A 21,817-nucleotide genomic window follows, 5' to 3' on the forward strand; every position below is an offset into this window, starting at 1 on the left:
CTTGCGCGGCCGGCCGGGCGCGGGGGCGGGCGGCGCGGCGCCGAAGGGGTTAAGGCGCTGAGCGCGGAGCCATCTGGCCGGGTTGGCTGGTTATAACCGCGCAGATTCTGTTCACGGGACTCAGAGTTGAACGCTCCTCTCCCCACCGTAGCAGCTCCGCGCGAGGCCCCCGAGAGAGCCCGGCGCAACTACTTTCTTCCCTCTCCTTTCTCCTCTTTTTGTCCCCTGCTGGGGGCTGGCGGCGGCGGCGGGGTGGGAGAGACTTTGAATGACCGAGCTCGCGTCCACCTTTCTCTTCATGTCGACGTCCCTGGAAACAGCCACACGGATGCCATGGTCACTTCTGCCACGGTAAGCGGAGGCGGGCACGCTGGGCGGGCAGGTTCGGGGCCGGGGACCTGCGCGCAGCCCGGTCCGCACCCCGCCCTCACCCCATCGCGCCGCGCTCCCGCACTCTTCCCCCGCTCGTGCCTTCCCGAAGTTTGCGCCCGGATCTGCCCAGGCCGAGGTGCGATCACAGCCACCCGCCCGCCCCCGCGAACGGACACTCCTCCCCACCTCCTCCCTCCCGTGCCTCGGCTGCTGGAGAAACCGCCCAATATCTGGGAAAGTGATCAGGTTTAAGGGACCGGGATTGGAAATGGGCGGGGGGGGGGGCGCGGAGGCGAGGGGAAAGGAGCACGACGGAAGGGCAGGAAAGGGCTTCGGGAAAACCGCCGGCGCCTCACCAACGCAGCCGTCTACTCCCGCAGAGAAGGCTCCTCGCGCATCCCGTAACAAAAGGGGGTGGCAGTCGTATCCGGGGCGGCGGGGAGGCGAGGGTGCCGCCGTCGTTCCCCGCACGCGCCCCCCGCGCCCCGCTCGCCACCTCGCCAAGCTCTCCGCTCTCCTCCCCCTCCCGGGCCGGGCGGGAGCTGCGGGGGGAGGGGACGCAGAGCTCCGGCCCCCGCGGAGAGTCGCTTCCCAGTTTCGGGAGTTGAGACTCCGTGCGTGGAGTGGCTACCTGCCGGAGTCCCCCTGCCTCCGCTCAAAGCTTTCTCGGAAGCAGCCCCGCACCCCGGGCTCATCCTGGTCGGCGGCCACCCCACCCTGGGTCTCTGCGCAGATGCTGGAGCCGTGCGCGCGGCCCGCGCGTCTGGGTCGCCGCCGGGAGCGGCGGACACGGGGGCCGAGCGGTCCCTGGGGAGCTCCTCGCGGTTCCTCCGGGCCAGCTCTAGGAATCGGAGGTACCGGGAGGCTGGGAGGCCCGGGGCCCGGCGTAGCTAGGTCGGACTTCAGGGGACCCCCAAGGACCCAGTTTCTCCGTGGCCCCTGAGCTAGAGCTCGGGGTAGTAGACTCACACTGCCAAGGAAATTTGGAACGCTTGGGAGTTGAAGGTTCGGGAAAGGCGGGCCTGGGGTGGGGGAGGGGACTCTGCTTGTGGCTTTCGGGCGCGAGTGGGTGCGCGGCGAGGAGACGCTGCTTCTTTGGGGAACTTTGGCTGCTGCGTTCCTCAAAGGTACAGCACTGAGACCCCCGAGCCGCACCGGGTGAGGGCTGCTGACTAGTAGGGATCCCTCTCGTTGGATCCGTGGCCGGGGGCTTCCAGGTGGAGGAAACACCGAACTAGACAGCCTGGTCTCGACCTCTGGCGGCGGGCGGCACGTTCAGAGTCTCAGTGCAGGCAGCTGCCTGGCCGCAGCCCTAGCGCTGAGCTCGGAGCTGGAGAGCTGGCGACTACACGTCTTGGACTTGTTTATGTGCGCCGAGGAGGAGGGGGCGGGAGCTGGGGGGGGGGAGGACGGGCTAAAAGGGGGTGGGTGTCACCCCGGGACTCTAGTCGCTTAAGGACTGTGCTGGGCAAGTGCTCTTTAATGAGGAGATGTCCTCTCCCGCTCTGCAGAACGGAGAGCCAGGGACACATCTAAACCCTCTGCCCCAAATGTCAGGATGGAGAAAGTTGGAACGGGAAGGAACTTTGCAATCGGTTCTGTTTTCCCGGCACTGAGAAATTCTCCCATGTCCTCAGCCTGCCCCCCTCCCGCCCCCGACACAAAGAAGGTGGAGGGGTGGGATTCAGGGGATCGAATCCAACCGCCTCTGCCTTGGGCTCAAACGCTCAGACCTGGGTTTGGCGTTGGGAGAGGAGGAGATGAAAAGAAACCAAGCTCTGAACGATGTTGGGGGAGAGTAGGAAGTCTGCGGGGTTGCAGGAAGGAGCGTGTAGGGCTCTGTGCTGGTGTGGACTGTTTTGTAGCTGGAAGTGGAGGCTGTGGCTCTGTGTGAACGGGTCTGCCGGCCTGTGAAGGGCGATCAGGACCCCTGGGCGCTCTGTTTGGTCAGGGAAAGAGGTTTTTTGGAACGTGTCTGCATGAGGGTGTGCAAGGGGGATGGCCAGAGTGCGGGAGCGCCCCCTGCTCTGTGGGCAGGTGGAGGTGTGTGCTTCTGAGGCTCTCTAGCACGGGCCCCAGGTGAGAGCATGTGGGAACAGAGGTGTAGCTGATGAGAAATCTGTGCCTGCGAAGGGTGTCGGAGCAGGAGAGGTACGGTGTGTTGCAGCAGATGGCTTGTGCGCGCCTGCACAGACACACGGAGTGGGTGAGGCATGGGAGGGCGCCCGTGTGGGGGACGTGTGTGGAAGGTTAGCCTAGGCGCCTGCGGATTACCGAAGGGATGGGGCGGGGAGATTATCTGCAAAGAGCAGAGTGTGAACTTTATGAGTGAGTTATGGGAATTTGGCCAGGAGGGCATTGGGGTACGTGGGGAACAGAAAAGTGTGGGCTCAGACGCATTATGGAGAGATGGGGCATCTGCAGAGAAGGATACTGTGGTGGTTTTTGCCTTCCCTCCCGCCCCCCGCCCCACCCCGGCACCTCACCAGAGGGGAGGGAATTGGAGAAGGCTTAGGATGAGGGACGTACATTTAAGGGGAAAAGTCCTCTGTGTGTTGGTACCGGCTGGGGATGTGTGCGAGTGAGATCTGAGTGAGTGGAGAAATTGTTTTGCATGCCGAGTGGCAGGGATGCGCATAGTATTATATTGTATAATGGGTTTCTTATTTAAGAAATAAGAACTGGAATGCCCACTGGACGCTCAGCCCATTGCTGGGTACTGGGGCGTGGCATGGTGCCCTGGAACAATTTCTTCCCAGGGCTCAGCGGACTGCCGCAGTTTTGCCAGGAGAAACGAGGAGAGCTCGGTGCTAGTCGAGGTTTCTTCAAGAACTATAATTCAGTTTCTAGAGATGTTTATGGATCTCGGAGGCCAAAGGGAAGCTGATTTGAAATGTACCTGTGGTTTTGTAAAAAGGGCGCAGAAAGATGGGGGTGATGGATAGTTTTGTGTGTTGGGAAGGGAGCTGAGGGCTGTTACTGTTCCTTGAAGGGGGTGTGGGCTGGGAATGGAGGGTGCAGCAAGCCAGGTCAGAATGCAGGTGCTCATACACTGCAGGCTTGAGTTTCTGAGAGCGTGGCAGGGACACGGCTTCATACATGGAGCTGGAGAAGGGGCGAGGCAGTGATGAGGAAGATGCCAGGAAGATGCAGGTTGGGAGTGTTTGTTAATCTTTGATGACTTCTGGGCTGTGAGTGTAAAGCTAACGTGTGTGTGCGCGTGCGTGTATGCATGCACACACGCCGTGGGTCTGGAGTGAAGTAACTGGGGGGAGGCTAGCTTGGAGGACAGGAAGGGTGTGTATGCTGTCTCTAGCTTGGAGGACAGGAAGTGGAATGTATGTTTTTGCAGGAATTCTTTGTGGCCGAGGAAGGATGAAAATCATCTTGGATGCTCAGATGTGTATCAAAGTTTAAAAGGTACAGATAAAAGAAGGGTTGCAGGTTTATTAGGAAGCATTTGGGGAGGGAGGGGCACGTGATGTTGGTTGGGTTCATACCAGCAAGAGCTGGGGAGGTAACTGGGACAGAGCAGGGGGAGGGGTGTGCTTTGGCCACACACACCTGCTGACCAGGAACCTCATTTATTAGGTCTCTTCGTGTGAGGGCATATGTTTGGGGGGAATAAACCTCATCTGTTTGACCCATGACACTTTTGATTTCCTGAAATGATGGCTGTGCCATTTTGAGGTTCTGCCTTATTTGTAGGGGAAATTCATCTGTGTGAGAGTGTTGATAGAGGGTCTGACCCTTGGTCAGAGGATCTTACGGCGGTATTTCAGAGGATGGCGTGGTGGAGATGGAAGGTTTCCCATTGGGAATGGCTCGGTTCTAGTCCAGTTCTGCCACTTTGGAGCAGGGTGACCTCAGGAAAATTTTCTAATCTCTCTGATCCTCCACTGTTTCTCTGTGTAAAATGGTGTTGTCTGCCATGACTCAATGAGAAGGAAAATTCACTCTGCTTCCCTCCCCTTCAAAGCTTGGTGTGTTTAGGGGTACAAAGCTTTACTCGAAGGTGACGCCGAGTTGAATACAGGCGCTAGCATGGACGTGAACCATTGTAGAAATGGGTCCTGGACCTCCTTCTCTTTACAGGGCAAGTTGGTAAAACAGTCTTAATGCCCGCTGAGTGTCTACTGCTCACCCATGGTGCAAACAGAACTTTCTATAACTGCCTCAGTTTACTCACCCATAAAATGGAGGCAGCCAAGGCTAGATTACCGTTGATGGCAACCTGTTTTCGTAACAGGTCTTTGAACTATTCAGAAGAAAGGTGGTCCACAAATCAATGTTATTAACTGTCCGACGCGGACGTTTCCCTTTTCTGCAGGCCACGGTGCCTAAAGAAATGTGATTTGAGGACAGAGAAAATAGTCATGTCTTCGGCGTGTTAGAATAAAAGACGAGCAAAGTCCAGCCAACCCGGCTTACTACGAAGGTCTGTTTTTCTCTGGGCTACGCGTCCTTGGCAGGCAAGAGCCTGCCCGTAAGAAGAGGGCATGGGCTTTGGATCTTTGCAGACACCCAATGCAGCAAGTTGGTGCAGCCACTTCCCCAGAGACAAAAATGGAGACCAAAAAAAAGAGGGACCAGGAAACCCACTCAAGCCTCCGAGTCCTCCCAGAAGTCAGCACATGCTGTGAACTGCTGGCTCAGAGTCAGGCTCCCATCCATCCTTGAGTTCAGTGGCCATAAATAGTCAGGCGCTAAGCTATTTCCATGAGGCACTAAACCAATTCTGCTGCTTTTCTTGGCGAGATTGGGCCAATTAAGTTGATTGGAAGAGGTCACTGTTGATGGCTCTCACATTCCCCAGGCGGGACAGGCCAGCAGAGTTTAATTACATAACATTTCCCATCTCCGCAGCTCCCCTCCCAGACAGATCAGATGTGCAGGCCTCCCCCTCCGCCCCTCCATCCAGGACGGCAAATGCAGCAGGCAGCTCCTGCTTCAGGCTTCTCCAGACTGTTTCCTGAGCAGTTACAGTACTCCCACCCCAACTGTGAGGAATGTAAATCCAGTGTTGGCGGGAATGAGAGCGGGGAGTCAGGCCGACACAGAAGATCCTTCAAACCCACCACCCTGCTTCCCAACCTCACCAGCTGCTCTCTAATGAGGCAAGCAGTTTCTGGTGGGGGGGATGCTGGACTAATGACCCTTGCTGGGGTTTTCCATTTAGTTTTCTTTAAAATTGAGTTTGTTGGAGAAGGACCAAATCTACCGGAGACCAGCCTAAGACCCGTGTGGTGCTGTTGATAAGCTCTGTGGATGTACTTTGTGCGTGGATAGGTGTGTGCAGAGAGAGAGGAGAGCAGGGCTGTGTGTGTGCTGGGGGACACAAGAGCACAGGAGGGGCCCTGGGTGGGCAGGAGGCATTCCTAGAGCTTGTGTTGTGGGCGGCAGGTATATGGGCACCTGGTTCAGACTGGACCGCCACCGTACTGTGTCTTGAGGAAGAGCCAGCTTGTGGAAGGAATTGGGAGCAGCTTTTATTCAGACCGTTTGGGGATGGAGGATGTGTGAGCTTTTAGGAAGTCTGAGGCCAGTGCAGATAGAACCTCATTCTTGCCTGAACAGATTTCTATTAAAATCAAGGCTGGGCAAAGGAAGCCTTTCAGAGGACTCATTTTAGAACCTATGAAAGCACATGTAGAGGGACCAAGATCTTTAAAGTCTTTTCGTGTTGTTGACAGTTTTCCGTAAGTCAGCCTTTCCTTCTACCTAAAAATACCAAGGGGCTAAGTGTGCACGCACCTCTGGGTGGTGAGGATGCGTTGGCTGTTTCGTGTCCACATCTGTGCCATGGTCCTTCTCAAGCAGTCCTAACTGGGAACCACCAGAGGCTGTCTGTGGCTCTGGGCATCCCTGCAGGACTAACCTCTGCTTGTCAGTGTGGTTTCGCTGGAGAAGGATTTTGACGTGAGCTTTGGTGTGGTCTGTTGTGATTGCTCACTTTTCAGCAGCATCTCCAGGAACGACTTTGGTTGAGCCCCCCAGTCTTCTATGGATTTTGTTCAGTCAGAGATTTTTTGAAAGGGTTGAGCTTCTTTCTCATTCAAGACCAGAGCTGTAGGCGTAAGTGGCAGCTTACTGATCTCAAAAGATCCCCGGGCCCAGGTCATCTTCAACAGCCTGGGGCAGCAGAAAGCCTGCTGACTTAGAGGTGGGGCACCAAGCTTGCCACTGAGTTCTGTGACTAATAGGCTGCTGTTGTGTGACCCTGGATGGTCTCTCCAGGCCTTGACGTACCCATCTGTAAATGAAGAACTTGAACTAGAGGATCTCAAGGTTCCATTCCAACTGCACCATCTGAGGACTCTCCAGTAGCCCCATCCTCCTACACGCTCCGCGCTAATATGCTTTGCTTGGAGTGCATCTTGGCACACCCTCAATGAGCTCCTGTTTTTATCTTTGGGGAATGGCTGAGTCAAAGGCAGAAAGGCATGCGAAGAATTTGCCATAGAGTTTTGTTTTTGGCCAAGAATACTCTTGAAGTTGGCTTCGCCCACACAGTGTGTACAGAGCTCTGAGGGGTGGGGTTTGGCTTTCTGGTAGACCCGATGCTACTCATCCAGCTTCCACATGAACGCCTATTAGTGTTTCTGACTAAGAGAAGGACCCACCTTGAAGATGATCGATGATGGTGATGGTTAATGTTTGAGTACTTACTGGGCGCCAGGCATTACTGTAAGTATCACATGGTGTTATCTCAGTGCCCAAAATAATCTCTTTTGCAGGTGGGGAGACTGAGGTTATGTGAGATTAGGGGTATGTTTACGGGTACACAGCTAGATCTCGATGTGCTGACATTCTAGCCTGAAGCCTGTGACCATCCCAAGTCCATCACCTGCCAATCAGGTTCTGTTTCTGCATTCTGTGATGTCATCCAGATGGGAGATTGCTTGATAGCCCTCTCCAAAGTCTGTCACCCCACAGGGTAACCTGCTCCACGGGAAGGTTCATTTTCACGTGCAAGACAAATGCTGAGGCTTTCTGGCCACCTGCTCTAAAGCATGTGTCAGATCTGTCTTAGCTCCCAACGCCCTCCCCCTTTACTTCCCGTCCTGTTGACAAGGGAATCTGCCCTTCCAGAATGGGGGTGTTGATTTAAGTCACAATTGCCTCCTTGTAAACTCTGTAAGATTGGAGCTGGACATCTGGTTTTGATCCACTTGCCCACGAGAGGTGGTGGGTCCCAGGGTTCTTGAGTCCTGTGGTGAGGGTTGCACAGAATCAGAGTAAAAGAGAATGGAGAATGTGAGGGCTCTTCAGAATTTGGAAAATGGCTTTCCTTGAAAGGCTAGGGAACTCCCTCCATGTATACAGGGGCCATGTATTTCTTGCTGAGAGGTTGAAGGCAGGAGTTGCTACCAAGGACTGGGGTCCCCAGGCTCTGTTTGATGCAGAGCAGAGCAGTTTTAGAGTCTTCCAGCCGTGGCCCTTGCTAGCTGCGTGCCCTTCTGGGCAATACCAGAAGTAGGGAAGCCAGAGGTGTTCTTGGGTGCATGTTGCCACCATCTCTGAAGGGTGTGACTGAAGGCTCTTATTTTTTCTCCCTCCACTGACTTTCTCGTCACCACTACCACACATACATCTTCAAAGCAATGAATGAGAATGACTTGGTTCTATTGCTGGAAAGTATTTGCAATGTGCTAATAAATGGATAGCATTAACCTAATGCCTGTGAAATTGTGGGTGCTCAAAAGATATGTGTTTGCTTTGTTTAAAACAACATTCCACGTGTAGGGTGATGCTTTCCTTCTTTGTAAGAGGACATAGCCCTATTATTATCATTTTTTTTTTTTTATGATAGACCGGTCTTGCCCTGCCCCCCCCTCTGTTTTTAGGTCGGAGCCCCTGGCATTTAAAAATATCCTCCCCCTCTGGCTCCAAACCATCCCTCAGGGAATATAGTTCAAGATCTCAGTCTGGGATTATTTCCATTCTGTGCCTAGCAGATCTGCTCCTGATGGATCATGGGGCACAGCCGTCCCCTGCTTCCACTGGGTCCAAGAGGGAAAGTGCAGCTCTGGAAATCACCTGTTTCCCAACATGTGTGTCCTGGAATTGGGAAGGAGCCCAGCTCTCCCGACACCCCGCTTTTGCTCCCCAAACTGCTCACTTCACCACTCTTTGCAAAGGACTCAAACTAGCCGTGCGACCCTGAGCAAAGCGTTCTCCCTCCACGGGCCACTGTTCCCTCTTCCGGAAAAAGAGGGAATAGGATTCACTGGAAAGTCAAAAGGACCCTGCCAGTTCACATATTCCATGACTCTGCTGCTCCCTAAGCCTCACCGTGGCCCATGCCTGGCATTTCTGGCTATCCCTGCTCCTCTGGAGGACTTATGTGCAGAGATGTAGAGGGGGTGGAGGAGGAAATGAAGTTATATGATGCCAGATAAGTTCTTGAACAAATGGAGGAGTGCATGTTTATAAAGTGCTGAAGAAACAAGCTTGCCAGATTGGTGGCAGATCTTGGATTGGGAGTTGAAAGCACAGGGAAAGGTTTATGTGGGATAAATTTCTCTTTGGGTAGCTGAATTTGGTGCGTGAAATCAGAAGGATCCTGAACTATGAACAGAGATACCAGGCTCCACCCCAAGCTGTCCCAGAGCCTCACTGTGCAATTTGGGGAGTCTCTGCTCCATGGAGAGTGAAAGGCTCCTGGCTTAGATGATCCCCCATCAGTAATTTCCGGACTCACCAGTAATTATGGGAATAGAGGGCTAGTAGAGAAGCCTGGATAGATGGATTGATAAGGGGCTTGAATGTAGAGGGAAACGTCCTCTGACTGCAAGAGGGTAGGAGTAGCAGAAATATACATCTGTTCCTGAATTTGAGATGGTCACGGAGGGCTTATTCTGTGTGTATATTGGGCTTAGAAAGCTCTCCCTTCTTCACCAGGGATATTGAAAGCATCCTTCACATCTTTGCTTCACCATTACCTTCTCCTGGAAGCCTCTCTGCATCCTCCAGGGAGCCTGGGGCTCCCTCTCGGTACCCCTGTGTTACACCACCCAGTATTCTGTCTTCTCACTAGAAGACGGGCTCTGCAGAGAAAGGGACCTGGTCTTTTCATCTCTGTGTCCCCAACACCTTGATATGTGTTGGGTGAGTGAATGCATGACAGGTGAGTTATCAGGGAGTCCAGCGGTGAGAGGCTGGGCTCAGAGAAGTGATACTCCTTCCCAAGGGTCCAGAGCCATATGTGTTCTCTGTGTCCCATTTCGGCCTGTCCCGAGGCTGATGTCATGAAGCTCACTGCCGGCCCACTAGGAAAGCCTGTTCTTGATCTCTTTAGAGACCCCCTTCTCCCCTGTGTCTTAGTCGGCCAGGTCTTTTTGCAAATGTGGGTTTTGGTCATGGGAAAATTGGGTGTCACTGCACATGAATTAGGGCCATCTATCTCTAGACATTCAGAAAACACACGTTTAAAGATTGTTCATTAAGCATCCTTTTGGTGGCTGCCAAGTCTCAGGCCCTGTGCTCGATGCTGGAGAAGATGCAGAGATGAACGCTGAGCTCTGAGCTCCAGGGTCTAGGAGCTGGTGAGGGCAATGGGCCAGTTACATCATTGTGCTCTAGGGAGGGGCCGTGTGAGCACGGAAGTTCAAGCACAGGGCTCCTGGATGGAATGTTGTGTGTTGGTGTGAATAATGATGGGGAATCCTCTGGACCAGAAGCGGGCTGGAGGGTCCATGAACTGCCTTCACTTTTTCTCATCCCTGAGTTCCCAAGGCCTGACCAAGCCTCTTGTGATGGATGCTCAGAGCCCGTTGTGATGGGAGCCATTGGTTCTTCCCAGAGAGAGTTTGGGGAAGGGGCGTGATGTACAGGTGTTAGGTCTGGGTGGATGTGTAGGTGTGTGTGCTTTCCAGAAGTAGCCCTGCTCTTGGCTGTAGTCAGCCCAAAGGGGGGAGGTGCGTCTGCCCGAGGCTTTTAAGCGCTGCTTCTCCCGCTGCACTGTGTGTTGTGTCTGTGACCACTCCTGACACAGGGACAGACTGCCATCTACTGTCCACTCTTGTCCTCTATGAGTCCTTCCTGCTCAGTGAGCTCCTCGGCATTTTTTTCACATCCTGTTTCTAATGGGTCCAGATACCAGCAGAAAGAGAACAGACATCAGGTCCTTGTTAAGTAACTTCGGTGGAATTTGGAAGGGGGCCTTTAAAAAACATAACACATCTGTTAGATGTTTTTCTTATCTGCTTAACGAAAGTGTTATTTGAAGGGGGCCTCGTGCCTCTCTTGACTCTTCTTAATTACCATGCTGGGTACCCGGGTACCGTGTAGAGTGCGAAGACCAAGAAGGCTAAGTCCTGTCTTCAAGAGCCTTGCAGTTGGAAGTCGGGACAGACCTGCAAGGAAATAGACCATAGGATGTGGCAAGATATGTTTGGTATGTGGCACGTGAGTGGCAGGGACCCCAGAGGCTTTGGGGGTTTGGGGAAGGAGGAGTCCTTGTAGACAGAGTGATTGGTAAAGACAAGTATGAGCGCCTCCTAAAATCGCTGTGTGGTATCGTGGAACAGGCTCTGAGCTGGGAGTTTGGGGACCTAGAAGGTCCCTGTGACCCAGGGGGGCTGGTTTCAATGTCCTAGGGCCCACCCATCCCTGACCCGGCATCGCATCCCACATCTGCATGCAGAGGGAGGTGGTTCCTTGTTTCCATTTTGTCAAGGACCAGTAGAGCCGGAGTCCCTCTTGCATTCCCTGCAGGGAGGGCATCTCAAGGTGTGTCCTGCCCTGACAACCCCACACACAGTGGGAGGGAGGGAATGTCCCCAGAGTAACCTCAGGTGCTGTACAGCTACGAGGAGGTGTCTGCCTGCTGCTTCTCTCCGTATCTCCCCCTGGACCTTCCTTCCAAAATACATCTGCATAGTGCTTGAGTCAAGGATAGTTTTTCCAAAAGAAACTGCATTAGTATCCTAGTGTAGATTATAGCTCAGGTCTAGGATTCCTTCATATTCGAATTCATTCTACCGTTGCTTTTGTGGAGCTTTTTAAAAAAGTATCTAAGACTTTTGATGACTGGGGATTAAAATGGGGGAAAAGTTGCTTTTCATAACTCACTCCCATTCTTTCTTTTTCTCTCTCTTTCTTAGCATTTAAATGATCATCAAGGAAACCTTCAGTGTATTTATTCCATGTACTTGTCTTCTGGTGCATGTGTATGTGTGTGTTTGTGTGTGTGTGAGAGAGAGAGAGAGAGAGAGAGAGAAAGAGAGAGAGAGGGAGGGGAAAAGAGAGAGAAAAGGAGGGAAAAAGAGAGAGAGGAAGAAAGAGAGACAGCAAGAACAAGAGAGAAAGCTATTGTAGACTGTGGTCTATTAGCGAGTCTAGGAAATCAAGTTGAATTGGAGTTGGGTTACTGGTAGAGAGACCTCAGATTGTCACCCTAAACCTCTGACATTTCCCTGTTACTTTTTGGCTCTTGTATGAATCAGGAATGTCTCTTCCCAGCCCCCCTTCCGTGTTTACATCTCCTTTTGGGGCTGCTGTATTAAGTTACCGTCTGTCTGCAGAAAGTCTCCTGAATTCTTGGGGGACCTCTCAACAGAGGCACAGTCAAGGATGGAGCCATTAGAGAAGGTCTGATTTTTTACTATGAGGGGGAACTAAACCCTTTTACTAAAAGGGTTAGGGGTTGTTTATCATGTGTTTTCCTGTGGCACAGTGATGTCTGTGACTCCTGCCTAAAGAGAGAGAGCGAGCAGAGGCTGGGACAGAGATGGAAAGGGAAATTCTTCCAAGAGCAGCCAATGTGGAGGGAGAGACTCAGTTCCCAGCAGTTTCGTGGGAGGTTTTCTGATAGCCTGTGATGTGATTTGTAACCGTGGGTGAAAGTAGGAGGAGGTGGGGGGAGGAGAGTTCCAGGTGAAGGTGCAGATGGAAAGAGGGTCCCAGGTGAGGGAAACCGGGGGCTAAAAGAACCGAAAGCCGCCCGGGTTGTGGTTCACGGGGAGCCGTGTGGGGTGATGTGTCCAGGGAGATGGGAGGAAGGAGGGCCCACACTGAGAACCCTCCCAACCTCAAGGGCAGCAGGAGCCAGTGGAGGTGGCACAGGGGAGGGTACAATCAGTCTTTTGTTTTAAAAAAAGATCACTCTGGGGCTTCCCTGGTGGCGCAGTGGTTGAGAGTCCGCCTGTCGATGCAGGGGACGCGGGTTCGTGCCCCGGTCCGGGAAGATCCCACGTGCCACGGAGCGGCTGGGCCCGTGAGCCATGGCCACTGGGCCTGCGCGTCCGGAGCCTGTGCTCCGCAACGGGAGAGGCCACAACAGTGAGAGGCCCACGTACCGCCAAAAAAAAAAAAAAAAAAAAGATCACTCTGGTTCAATATGGGAGGTGGCTTTTCCGAAATAGTTGTTCAATGGGAAAAAGACGGTTGGATGGATGGAAGAATGAATTAATGAGCGAATAAATGAATGAAATGCAGGGGGGACTTGATCAAGCCAGACTTGGTCACTGGTTACTCTGACCAGTGCTGGCTCCAGGGGAGATGAAGGACAGGACGGGCTGGGGGGATAGGCGACAGGTGGCTCTGGCTGTAGGGAAACAGGGACCAGCATAGTAACAATGCTGAGAGATCAGCTGGCCATGAGAGGATCTCCCAACCTGTTTGCATTTTCTATACATTTCTATCCAAACTTAATTTCATTCCGGATCAAAAATGAAAGTGGCTTTTGGAGTTGTACCCCAGAAAATTTGAAACTGTGATGGTGACTTTCTCCAGAGGGGGCTGCTTGCTGACAGACCTTTTCATAGGCTCAAAGTGGGATGTGGACAGATGGTGAGTTTTCTGAGGCATCTGGCGGGTCTCAGATTCTGGGCATCAGATCCATCTATTGATGATTCCTATGGATTTGTGTGTGTGTGTGTGTGTGTATTTCAAAGTCTCCTGAAAATTACCAAATTCCACAGAACCTCTTTTGCTTGTAGTGGATCCCTATAGAGAGTCACTTGCAAGGTCACGTAGGTTAGCACAGATAAGAAGAGTGTGTGTGACAGTGACCTAGACAGACACCTGGCATGCCCTCCAGCGACTTGGCCTGGTAGAATGCAGGAATCCCCCTTGGTGGAGGCAAGGGAACCAAAGAGAACGTTCTGTGTCATCTCGAAGGTCTCTGCTCAACAAAGACCTCACTGTGGAACCCCCCTCTGCACTGTCCCTGCCCCTCTGTGGCTTTGTCGTGGCATCTGTCCCATTCAGTGAGGTCCCCATAAACCCATCATCAGTTGAAAATATTGTTGGTCGAAAATGCATTGAATACACCTCACCTAGCGAACATCACAGCTTAGCCCCGCCTACCTGAAATGTGCTCAGAACACTTCCATCAGCCTGCAGGTGAGCAAAATTATCTCACACAAAGCCTGTTTTATAATAAAGTGTCGAATATCTCATGTAATGTATTGAATACTGTACTGCAAGTGAAAAACCGAATGGCCATCTGGGCACAGAATGGCTGAAAGTGTATCGTGATCGCGGGGCAGCATCACGAGAGAGGATCTACACATGTAGCCAGGCCAGGGAAAACGATCAAAATTCGCGATCCACCAAGTACGGTTTCTACTGAACGCGTATCACTTTCACATCATCGTAAAGTCCAGGAAGTCTAACTGTCATGGCGGGGGCCGTCGGCCCTTGCTCTGAGGGCTGCTCAGCTCATCTGAGCTGAATCTCCTTCTCCCTACTCATCCGGCATCTGCCTCGGAAAGTGGAGACCAGGAAGGCAGATCACAGGTGCTCAGCAGATTCCTAGGTGCAGCTCAACTCCATCTACTGAAGGCGGTGTTGAGGGTGAGGGCAGGGAGCAGGGCAGAGAGAGAGGGACAGAGACCAGTATTCCTAGGGCCTGAATGCTGTGCAGGTACCTTTTAATTTTTTATTTCATTTTGGCCACACCGTGTGGCATGTGGGATCTTAGTTCCCCAACCAGGGATCGAACCCTCACCTCCTGCAGTGGAAGTGCAGAGTCCTAACCACTGGACTGGCAGGGAAGTCCCTGTGCAGGTACCTTTGTACAGGTCATCTCATTAATTCCCCCCCCAGCTGCCCCCGAGAGACAGCTCCATCGCAGGCTGGAGGGCATGGCATCCACAGTGCTTGCAGAGTGCAGAAGTGTTTGTGGTCTATGCGTGATCAGATTTCCTGCCCTGGTTCTCCCTGGGAATCTGCGTACCAGTAAGAGGCCCTGCTCTTGGTGCAGTTATGGAGCAGGTCTGCCGCTGATGTCCAGCACCGATGGCTCAATGGGAAAGTCAGCACCTTTCTTCCCTCTCGGGCCCGGGGGACCCACCCAAGCGCCAGGCTTAGGACGACAGCGCTCCCAAGAGGCCTGCCCTGAGGACCCACTTCAACCAATGGGCCTCCTTGGCAGAAGGCAGTTGTTTTCTTGCTGTTTTCCTGTTAGGGAGCCAGGACTTGCAGGAGGGCAGAGGAGTGGAGGGTCAGAGAAGGAAGCTGAAAATCAAGGTCTGAAAAAACTAGTGAGGTCTGAAACAGTTGTATTGCCAGCCACATGTTCCCAAATCGTAAAGTGGACCATGTGGAACGGTCGCAATCCCTGGGTTTCTCGTTACAAGAAGTTATCCCTGTGGATGCTGGCAGTCGTGCTGGGGCTGGATGTCCAGTGCCCGTGGCTAAGTGCGTGTGTCTCTAAGCCTTTGGATTTGGGATTCTCCGGACTGCTGAGTGGCCTGAGGGCAGTTGGAAGCTATGATGGAGCGAGCCGTGCCGACCAGATGTAGGGCCCAGGATGGTGGTTCCCCGGGGCGGGGTGTGCGGGGGTGGGGGGTGCTGGGTGGTGGTGTGGGCAGGTGTGGGGAGGTCTCGTTCTGCATAAGTCACTGCTGGGGGATTCCCCATCGGTGACAGAGACAAGCCCTGCAAAAAGCAGTGGAAGCAGAAACCCACAGGGCTCTCTGTTCATATCCTGCAGGTGGAACTGAAGTCATTCCTGACAACAGGTAGGCTCCACCCCCATCCCCCGAGCCTGCATCACACAGCCATCACCCTCAGCAATGCCCTTCTGCTTTTAACTCAAGGGACAGTAGTATTTCAAGGAGTGGGGCAAGAGGTGAGCTGAAGCCTTTATATCTGGGTTCTTTTTGAAATTTTTTATTGAAATACAGTTGATTTACAGTGCTGTGTTAGTTTCAGGTGTACAGCAAAGTGATTCAGTTATACATCCATAAATATGTATATATATATATATCTATATATTCAATTTCAGATTCTTTTCCCTTACAGGTTATTACAAAATATTGAGTATAGTTCCCTGTGCTGTTCAGTATGTCCTTGTTGCTTATCTATTTTATATATAATAGTGTGTATATTTTAATCCCAAACTCCTAATTCATCCCTGCTCCCCCTTCTCCTTTGGTAACCGTACGTTTCTTTTCTATGTGTTAGGTTTGAAACTGGTATATTCTGATGCTAATAGCACATTGGCCTTTTTGGTAGGCAGCTCTCCTCCAAGTCAGTCTGGGAAAATGTTCCTTAAAAGACATGCTACAAAAAAAAAAAAAAAAAAAGACATGCTACAGCACTGAGAGTTGGGGAGGGAGCCTTCAGGGGGCACTGTGGGAAGAAATGTTACAGCTGTGGCTTGGAAGCATCAGTGTATTCCTTTACCTGTTTCTGATGACATCATCTGGGGTGTAGGCTCACGTGAGGGGCGGATGGGACAGCATGTTGGGAGCGGACAGGCATGAGGCATTCAAGATGTGGTACAGGAAACTTGAGGTTACATTGATGTGGGTTCCTCATCCCTTCTGCAAGGCCATCCCCCGAGTTTGCCTCCAGCTGCTTGCTCTCATTATACTCTGTCTGCACCATTATATCTGCATCTGCGAAACGGAACTTCCCTCCCAGCAGCGTCGTGGATCTGGTTGCAGAGCTCATAGATGACCTCCCCTGCCTTATTGCTTACTGTCTCATCATTATGCAAATACCCTTGAAACACCCCTATTCTCGTTGTGTGGATGCATCGCCTTATATCTTTGAGATTATGCAATATTCAAGGTCCTTTTCTCTTCACTCTTTTAACTGCCTCCTGGGGGTTGAGTTGTTCCAGTAGTAGAGTTTGCTGTTTCTTTCCATGGTGCTGGTTTTCCTCGGAGGGTGGTTGGTTATTCTTACTGCCAGGTGGTTATCTTCCCTGGCAGATTCTTCTACATTCCTTGCATGTGGATTCAGTGCTTGGCTTCAGCTTCTTAAATTATCTGTGGCTTTGTGAACGTGTACCTTCTTTTAGGGACTCCTTACAGTTCCTAGCCAATGAAAGCCTCTCTTCCTGTTTTCCAGCCTAGGCAATGTATAACTGCCTAGGCTGGAAAACAGGAAGGGAGTTTTAATGTGTTTTCTGTTGTATGTATGGACTTGATATAGGATGAGGAGGAGAATTGAAGTGGGTACTCAGTCCGCCGTCCTGAAATGGGAATCCCTTCAAAGTTCTTAAGAATCCCAGTGAAACATTTAAGCCTCGGTGGAGATAATGGTAACATAACTCAGACCACTTCGCACAGTGCCTGCCCCATAGCAAGGGCTTATTGTAGATAAAACTGTTCTGTTAGCTGCATATTTTTGTAATTAAAATAGAGCCTCAGCCTGGTTTTAAATCCCATCTCCGCTTCGTCTTAGCTGTGAGATCTCGACAGTATTGCTAGGATTCAGTCAGTTCCCTTAAGTGTAAAGAGATATTACATTGTTTGGAAAGACTAAATAAGTTACAGCATGTAGACTCAGAGAGTCTGGAACATGGTCAAGGTTCAATACATGTTAGCTGATACTATCATGATATTATTAATTAACCCAAAGGGGGAAATAACCAGATACTGTGCCATCTTAGGGAATCCAAGGGCAGGAACTGTAGCCACGCTTCATAAGAGACTAACCTAGGAGCCTGGAGGCACTTCTCTGTCTACAGGACCACATGGCCCTGTTCTCTCTGCCTCTGAACCCCGCTTCCCCACTTCTCATTCTAGGCCTACCAACGGATTCTCCCAGGGCTCCCATTTCAAATTCCTTAGGGTGAGATCTGATTGGCCCAACTGGAGTCAGAAGTTCATGCTAGCTCATTAGTTGGGGACCATTGAGTATGGTCATGTCATGTGGCACGTAACTTCAGAGTACTACCCTTTCAACAAAGGTGCGGCTCTTCTCAGAGCACAGGCCTGTGGGCTGAGCATTCACCCCCAAATTATCGAGCTTCTGTGAGTGTGTGTGTGGCGGGGTGGTAGAGAAGCAGTGATCAAAGGGCAGACTCATGAGTGACAAATAAGCAGGGCTCACGGAGCATCCCCTTAGGATGAAGAGGACAGGTTTACGTGTCCCCACGAGACTCTGTGTCTTGCTGAGTTTAGGGCATGTTCGGCACCATCCCTGGTCTTTGTCTTTGGGTAACAATCCAGTGAGGGTCTTCACCAGAGTAGACGGGCATGAGATGAATTCTGCACGCAGTTTGGGGAAGCATGGTGAGGTCTGGTTGGGGTACTCTCACCTTCCCCACATGCCCTGTGTAGCTCAGGGAGCCCGGAGCATGCCTGCCATGGAAAGGCCACCATCCCTGGCTCAGCTCTTTTCCCCAAGTGCAGATCTGAGGCTCTTCTCTAAGAACGCACCCCCCAAGCTGTGCCTCTTACATTCAGAAAGTGAGATCCTCATGGTACACATGCAGGTCCTGGTTTGTGTGAGCTTTTTCCCTTTAATTCTCCGCCTTTTCCAAGCTGAACCCAAGTTTAAACAATGAAGGCCTTAGGAATATCTGAAATGGTGAAGATTCAGATCCTTAAATCCCAGGCAGATAGAGAACAAGTTTCTGATCCAAGAGGAGTGCTCTTAATGTGATGATTTTTAAAGATTTGTTCAGGATTTATTGGCTCGTTTGTTTGCATGTGGGGTCATGACACTGGGTATTATACTGTGCTTGGTGCTTTAGTGCACAATCCCATCCCCTTAGCCACTCGGCAAGATAGACATAATTTCCCCCATTTCACAGATGAGGAAACTGAGGCTCAGGGAAGTTCAGCCGCTTGCCCAACAGAGCCTTGATCAGCAGCCAGAGCTCCCTAACTCTACAACTCACGTGTTGCCCACAGACACCACCTTTCCTCGTCTGCCCAGGTGCCATTTATCTTTCCTTTAAAGATTCTAACTGTATCCACCAGGAGCTAATACAGTGCGTAAGAAATGTTGGTTACACTGAACTGAAATCCAGCGGCATGAGGGGTCCCAGAATTTGGCAAGGCTTTTCCAGCACTGATGGATCTGTCTCGGTTGAGTGTATCTTCAAAGCTGCGTGTTTTTTTTCCACGGGAAATTTCAGCTGGGTAACTTGAAAAAGCAGCTGCTCCATTCCTGGCCAGAACTATAAAGTCTTGGCTCTGCCGGCAGGTGATTCTTACATCAGTGTCCAAAAAGAGCATTCTATCCAGAAATATTTAGTTAGCTCCTGCTATGTGCTGGGACACTGTTGTTGCTGCAGGAGACAGAGCACAGAACGAGAAAGGTCAACCCTCTGCTCTCAAGGAGCTTAGATTCCACTGGAAACAGTCTTCAATGCAGAAACAAACAAGTGGATGGATGGATGGATGGATAGATAGATAGACAGATAGATAGATAGATAGATAGATAGGCAAATGAAATTTTCCTATGGGGATTAGTGCCAGGATGGATAATAAAATCAAGTGATGTGATAGACAGTGGGAGAGGGTATTTTTTTTTACCTTTTTATTTTATATTGGAGCATAGCTGATCAACAATGTTGCATTAGTTTCAGGGTACAGCAAAATGACTCAGTCATACATGTACATGTATCTATTCTTTTTCAGATTCTTTTGGGAGAGCGTATTTTAGATCGTTATGTTCATGACACAGCAGAAGGCTCGTGTGGCTGGGACAGAGAGTGAGAGGGGCCAGCTAGATCGTGTAAGGCCTTGTAGACCACTTACAGAATTTATTCCTGTGATGAGTTGAGGTGTGTAATTAGAAGCCACGCCCCCCTCCAAATATGGTGGGATGCCAGAGCTTTTCCCCTGCGAGAGTATTGGGAAGCCATTGGAAGTTTTGGAGCAGGGAATAGTGTCATCTGCTCAACATTTGTAAAAGGCTGCTCTGCGTGCTTTGTCGGGGGCAGGCTGCAAAGACAGTGAGACAAGTCGGTTGCCAATACAGCGGGCAAGAGAGAATGGAGGCCTAGATTCTGTGGTCGTGAGGGGGTGTTAAGGAACCAGAAGATTTGGGATCTGTTTTGGAAGTAGGACTGGAAAGAATTGATGGACAAGTGAGAGAAGAGAGTGTAAGAAAAAGAAACCTGTCGATAGAAGGAACAATCCAAGTCCGGGAAGGGAGACATGCCATTGACCTTGTTGGGTTCCTAAGACCCGGGAAGGGAGACATGCCATTGACCTTGTTGGGTTCCTAAGACCCGGGAAGGGAGACATGCCATTGACCTTGTTGGGTTCCTAAGACCCGCAGAAAGAGCTGACTTTCCAGCCTGAACTCTGTGTGTGCTGTGGCCAAGAGCACAAGAGAAAGAAAAATAGAATGTTCACTATGCTTCTTTTATCTAAGCTGAAAAACGAACTCAGGTCGGTGACCTAAACGAGCATAAACTCCGGCGCTGAAAAGACCATTCATCCAGCCGCTAGCTCCTGAGCACCTGATGTGATAAGGCATTGTGTCCTTGCTGATGGGAAATACAGAAATTCACGGTTCCTCACCTCCATGAACTCATGTTATATCTGGGGAGATAAGACATCCCCAACTAAACACAACTCAAGCTAGAAATGATTAAGGCCATGGGACTGTTACCCACAGAGGGCAGTCGGAGTCCCAAAGACTGCTGGTGGGTGATGAGGAAACCCCCTGGATTGGGCAAGAGAGTTAGCAGGTAGCTCTAGATGGCGCAGATGGAGGCACAGAGGTGGGAAAGGCATGGAGCCTTTGGGGCTTGACTGATGCCTGGGAGGGAGAAAGTCTATGCAGAGCAGTAACAGAAGCTGCAACTCAGAGCAGCTTCCTCCCCCACTCCAGGGCATCGTGGTTTGGGGGAAAGTCTCTATTACGTCCCCTCATGGCTCCTCTTCCCTTTTGCTGTTTTTGGTTTATGTTATTTCCCCTTCAGAGCATTCTTTGAACTTTCTGGAAACTCCCCTTGGCGGTCTCCTCGTCTGTTCCCAGTTTAACCCTTTGCTCCATCTCATGGGTCCTGCTTTGTAGGTTGTAGTGTTTGAGATGCTGCCTTCCTGAAGTGTTTCTCTGAATTAGCATCGGGTACCTGTTCTGCTGTTTTGTTGCCATCCCATTACTCAGGAAAGGAAGGACTCCCTTCGGTATAGGAGCAGGGCTTCAGAGAAAAACCTAACACTTCCAGCTCCTGAGTTTACAGGGCTCTGCCAAACCTGGTTTCGTACAGATGAGGAAAAGCATCACAAGTTATCTTCTTTGGTGTCAAGTGCAAACAAATCCCTGAGCCCCTCTGAGGGGCACAAAAAATAAACCACTGGTTTGTGAAGCCCCAGGATAATCCATCTGATTAAAGCCTTGCATCCCATTACTTAAAACATTCTCGCACAAGCATTGGCTGGCACGTACATGTACAAATTCACACATCTATCTCTTCGCGCCCTTTTCTGGCCTCTGATGACTTCTTTCCTCTCCAGGAGGCTGGAGTCCGAGGCTTCTAAAGCATGACTCCTGGAAAGCTTTTCCTTCTGCCTAACCAAGATGACATCTCTTTCCTTCTTCTCCTGGGGAATCATTGGCCATTGGACAGTGGTCAGGGCATGGGTCAGAAGCACCCTTGATTTCTGGGGGTTCATCCCTAACACCTGGGTGGGAGGCTGCATTGTGCTCTGTCATCTGGCTCCACCTGGCTTTTGTTTGTTTGTTTGTTTTTTGCGGTACGCGGGCCTCTCACTGTTGTGGCCTCTCCCGTTGCGGAGCACAGGCTCTGGACACGCAGGCTCAGCGGCCATGGCTCACGGGCGCAGCCGCTCCACGGCATGTGGGATCTTTCCGGACCGGGGCACGAACCCGCGTCCCCTGCATCGGCAGGCGGACTCTCAACGACTGCGCCACCAGGGAAGCCCTCCACCTGGCTTTTGGAGAACCCCATTTGAGTCTTTAATGATCTCATGACTCCCAAATGGCCCTGGGAATGTGTGGGCTTAGAGAAGCAAACAGCCTCCTTTCGTCCTGGCCTCTGCAAGAACAGTTTGCTATGTAGCATCCTTAGGAGACACAGGAGCAGGTGAAACTCTCCAGATCTTGTGTCTTTCGTTAAACTCTATCCTGAAGTAGGAGAAACCAAAGAACAGATATTACCTTTATCAAAAGAAGGTCAGGGATTCCTCTGACTTCTTATGAGGTTGGATACAACCAAAGGCAAGGAGAATTTTGCTCTTTGTTTTAGCCATTAGGAAACCCAATACCACAA

At 51.3% G+C, this 21,817-nt stretch overlaps 1 protein-coding gene across 1 annotated transcript in view; it reads left to right on the forward strand.

Moving 5' to 3' along the window:
• The first annotated feature begins 223 nt into the window (after positions 1 to 223).
• The window catches only part of NTF3 (neurotrophin 3), a 66,295-nt gene continuing 44,701 nt past the window's right edge, over positions 224 to 21,817 (forward strand). Inside the window, exon 1 of the mRNA XM_022577356.3 lies at positions 224 to 351. Coding sequence (XP_022433064.1) covers positions 334 to 351 — 18 coding nt within the window. The 5' untranslated portion in view covers positions 224 to 333. The remainder of the gene's footprint in view (positions 352 to 21,817) is intronic.

The sequence above is a fragment of the Delphinapterus leucas genome, chromosome 11 (assembly GCF_059928025.1).
Source record: "Delphinapterus leucas isolate spDelLeu-1000000601 "Yukka" chromosome 11, BTC_Dleu_Yukka2, whole genome shotgun sequence".
In the NCBI taxonomy this organism is placed as follows: Eukaryota; Metazoa; Chordata; class Mammalia; order Artiodactyla; family Monodontidae; genus Delphinapterus; species Delphinapterus leucas.